This window comes from Anoplopoma fimbria, chromosome 7, assembly GCF_027596085.1.
Source record: "Anoplopoma fimbria isolate UVic2021 breed Golden Eagle Sablefish chromosome 7, Afim_UVic_2022, whole genome shotgun sequence".
Classification (NCBI taxonomy): domain Eukaryota; kingdom Metazoa; phylum Chordata; class Actinopteri; order Perciformes; family Anoplopomatidae; genus Anoplopoma; species Anoplopoma fimbria.
Window position 1 is genome coordinate 7,443,635 of NC_072455.1, and position 3,643 is coordinate 7,447,277.

Sequence of the window (3,643 nt, forward strand, 5' to 3'; positions counted from 1 at the left end):
TTAAGAACATCGGCTAAATGTGTGTAATGCGAAAAGAGAACACAAAAATGTCATTAGTCCTCAATTATATTTATTATTTTCAGAGCATTTAGGTCCCATAAACAAATGCTTATAAAATCAAGTAAATAAATAAAAAATACTGTTCCTTTCGAACAAAATAATAAATACAATAACTACATAAATAAATGGCAATTTCAAGTGCTTTTGAAGTGCAAAATATAACTTAATATAACTTGTGTGAGTGTGTGTATGTGTGTGTGACAGACATCCTTTGAATCAACCAAAATCAAAAGATAATAATAATAAACAAAACACTGACCTGGCACTTGAGAAAGCCTTCCCAAAAGAGTGTACTTAACCCATTTATAACAATGTGCATGTGCACAAATGAACATAAACACTTGAAACAGTGAAAAAAGAAGGTAAGGAAGAGGTAATGCCTAATTTGACATTATGGCATATGCCTGAGTTCTGCCGATTTATCTTCCAGCTCTTTCTCAACCTCTTTGAGTTCTGTGAGTTTTTCTTTGTGTCTTCTTCTGAGGATGTTTGACTTGGTGATTAGCTGGGCCATGAGTGTGCCTGATTTACCCTCAGCTTGTTCTGCTAGCTTGTCTGCATCTTTTTCCAGGCTGTTTGCTACCTCAATCAGTATCTTCTTCTTCGTTTTGAGCTGCTCTAGGTGGTCTTCTGCACCTTTTCTCTTTTCTCTTTGAGCATTGCTCGCATGCTTTCTCTTTTCCTGGTCCAGGTGTAGCCGATACTGAGACCTAGCTGAAGCTGCAGCTGCCAAAAGCTCCTTAGTCAGAGGTACTTTGAGAACCCCCCCACAGACAGAGACATAGTCACAGATCATCCTCTGAGCAACCACTGTGTCCTCCTTCATGTTATGGCCTCTACCTCCTTGTTTACAGAAAAGCCCCTCTCAACCGTTGCTTGGCCATGGGAGAGAAGCAGAAGTTTCCTGCAGAATGCCCAGAGTTCAGGGTAGGATTGATGGAGGAGTCCATGCAGGAAAACGTCCAGTCTTGTACGCATGGGTTGGAAAGAGGAGAATGACTCATGTTTTGCCTCCAGAGACAAGAAATTTCCAAATTGTTGGACAATCACATCACCTGTTGCAAAACAGATTAACAAAAAATAATATATAAATATTTTAAATCAATGCAATGAAAAAGTTTAGACAGACAAACCACAAAAAAATTTACATTCTGACTTCTAAATCGTAAGTACCAGCAGAGGCGCCTCCTGACAGCTGGTTATCATGCAGAAACCTCTGAACAACTCCTTTCATTCTTTCATAGCACAAGTCGGGGTCTGAGAACATGCTCGTTGGGTCCAAACATGCCATCTGCCTCACAATGGTGTACTTCAGTGGGCTCTTGTCTTGCATTTTCTTGACAATATTGGTCAAACAGTCCATGCAGTCCTTTCTAAAGGCCAACACACTGAGCTCACCTACGCTGCTCTTGGGGCTACTCTGGAGTTCCTAACAGGAAGAGGGGAGGAGGGCCTGTGAGACTGACTAAAAGTTTTATGCAAAAATAAAGTTTTGATTTCCTGTACCTTAACCATTGTTTGATATTTGACACCTTTGCCTTTACCTTTAGGACTACTTCTGCTCCTAATCCAATGTCCACAGCCTTTAGGCCAGCCCTTGCTTCCTTGGCAGTTGTGTCCAGTTTGACCATTTGCAGTGCTGTGATGTCATTAAGGATCTCTGCCTTGATGAACCTCTTCAGTAGGCTCTGAGAACAAATACAGTACAAATAACAATACAAATAAAAAAAAGTGTTGGAGGGTTGAGTTAAAATTTTCATTTCATACACTTTCTCCATGCATGTTATACATTACCTTCATGAGAACAGCCAGATCTTTACCGATGAATGGAATCACCGGCTCATCTGTCTGATACTTAGTCAGAAATGTGGTGAAGGTCCTAGAGACAGCCATAAAGAAGTGCAGCTTGGCCATTATGAGAGGGTCATTCCGTGCCTCTGCAAGAGTGTCATAGGAGGATGTTCTAGGGTTTGGAAGCTTTTTCTGTGTCACTGCATCCACATACTTCACCATCATTGGCCATATGGTGATAGCCCTGTCGACAACGGGTAGGTTTTCGATCCAGCGATGCCCACAGAATGGTAGGGGAAACACAGATGACTTGGTCAAAGAGCAGAAATCTTCTCTTCTAGCAGGGGTATTGTGCAAGAGTGTATGCAATGCCCTGAGCACTTTCTCCATCTGCCAGACACTGAAGCCACTTTTAAAGGCATTGTGGAGTGTGTGAAGCCCACAGCTCCCCACCACAATCAGCTGGGCACCTCCAAATGTATCTGCATGCTCCTGTTGGAGCATTGAGAAAAACTTCCAATTGACATTTGGTCCATCCATTGAGATAGAAACCAAATGTCTCAGGTCAAGCTGCTGCACACACTCCTGGAAATTGAAAAAAGACATTACAGACATTAGCCATACAACAGTTAACACATTCATTTCTGACACACCACTACTTCAGATTAATGTCAGACTGGATAAGATAAAAAAAAATATAAAAAAATACTATTTCACAAAATAAGCAGTCAGCCATCCCTATAGCCATATTGTATATATTATTTAAACTTATTGGCATGTTAACACCAGACTATCTTTCTAAAACTAAAGCTGGCTGTTTTTTATTTCTTTTAATTCATTTTATTTTAATTTGTCTAATTAATGTATATTATCATATCCATAGTTGTTAATAACTTGACAATCAGTAAAGCTTAGACTAACTATATAATAACATACAAAAGGTTAGTTAATAAATAAATGTAGGGCATACTTACTTTGAAATGCTGAAGTAGGTCCTGGGCAGTTGCGTGGCCCATGAACTGTGATCCGTAGAACCTAGACTGGACATGGTCATTTAACCAATAACGCACATGCAAGTCCATTTGTTTGGTTTTGGTTGTCTGGTTCAGTGTCTCATCGAACATGACAACAAACGCACCGCATTTTTGAACTTCATTGACAAGCTCTTTTTTTATATACGGCGCCAATCCAAATTTGGCAACGTATCTGGTCTTGTCTTTCCCGCATGTAAAAGACTGTACAAGGGCAGAATCTGGGAACATCGCTTTAAACAAGTCATCAATTCCGTCATTGGACCTGCAGGAATGGTGGCTTGTCACGGTCCTCATCACCCAAATCACCTCTGCTCGCAGTGTTGGCGTAGAGCCACAAATTGCGCGGTCAGATGGCATGCTTGTAACAGGCTGTGGATTTCCTATTGCAACACTAGCGTTGTCAATTACATCATTGCTAGCGGTGGAGCAGAAGCTAGTAATTGTAGGCTGCAGGCGTGCTTTTGAGTAAGCTTTGTGTTTCTGGCTCTGGACATGGGATTCCACCGCTCCGATCCCCATTGTCCCAAGTTTGAAGGTTTTTTTACACACAGTGCACCGAGCTTCATAGGCGCTACCAGGCACCGACCTTAACCAGTCATACTCGTCCTTCTCGAGCCATTTATCATTAAATTTACACTTACCCATGTTTCAGAGTCGAGTGTCTATATCGTAGTGAGGGGTCTGAATCGCGCCAAAATCTATAAACGAACAGGCTGGAGCCCTGGCTAGATGATAAACCAATAAACAGGAGCCCTGGC

The 3,643-nt window shown here is 41.4% G+C and overlaps 1 protein-coding gene across 1 annotated transcript; it reads right to left on the bottom strand.

The window, feature by feature from the left end:
• Positions 1–882: 882 nt before the first annotated feature.
• LOC129093880 (uncharacterized) lies at positions 883–2,675 on the bottom strand. The gene is made up of 4 exons (XM_054602002.1): positions 1,855–2,675; positions 1,605–1,748; positions 1,234–1,489; positions 883–1,115 (listed from the first exon to the last, which is right to left on the bottom strand). Exons 1-4 carry the CDS (start codon positions 2,491–2,493, stop codon positions 883–885), a joined length of 1,272 nt encoding a protein of 423 aa, XP_054457977.1. The 5' UTR covers positions 2,494–2,675.
• Positions 2,676–3,643: the final 968 nt, after the last annotated feature.

Coding starts and splice junctions, on each gene's coding strand:
- LOC129093880 (XM_054602002.1), bottom strand. CDS start 2,493: ATGAATGTGTTAACTGTTGTATGGCTAATGTCTGTAATGTCTTTTTTC. Junction 1,749..1,854: donor ATCTGGCTGTTCTCATGAAG/GTAATGTATAAC, acceptor ATTTGTTCTCAG/AGCCTACTGAAGAGGTTCAT. Junction 1,490..1,604: donor GAGCAGAAGTAGTCCTAAAG/GTAAAGGCAAAG, acceptor TCTTCCTGTTAG/GAACTCCAGAGTAGCCCCAA.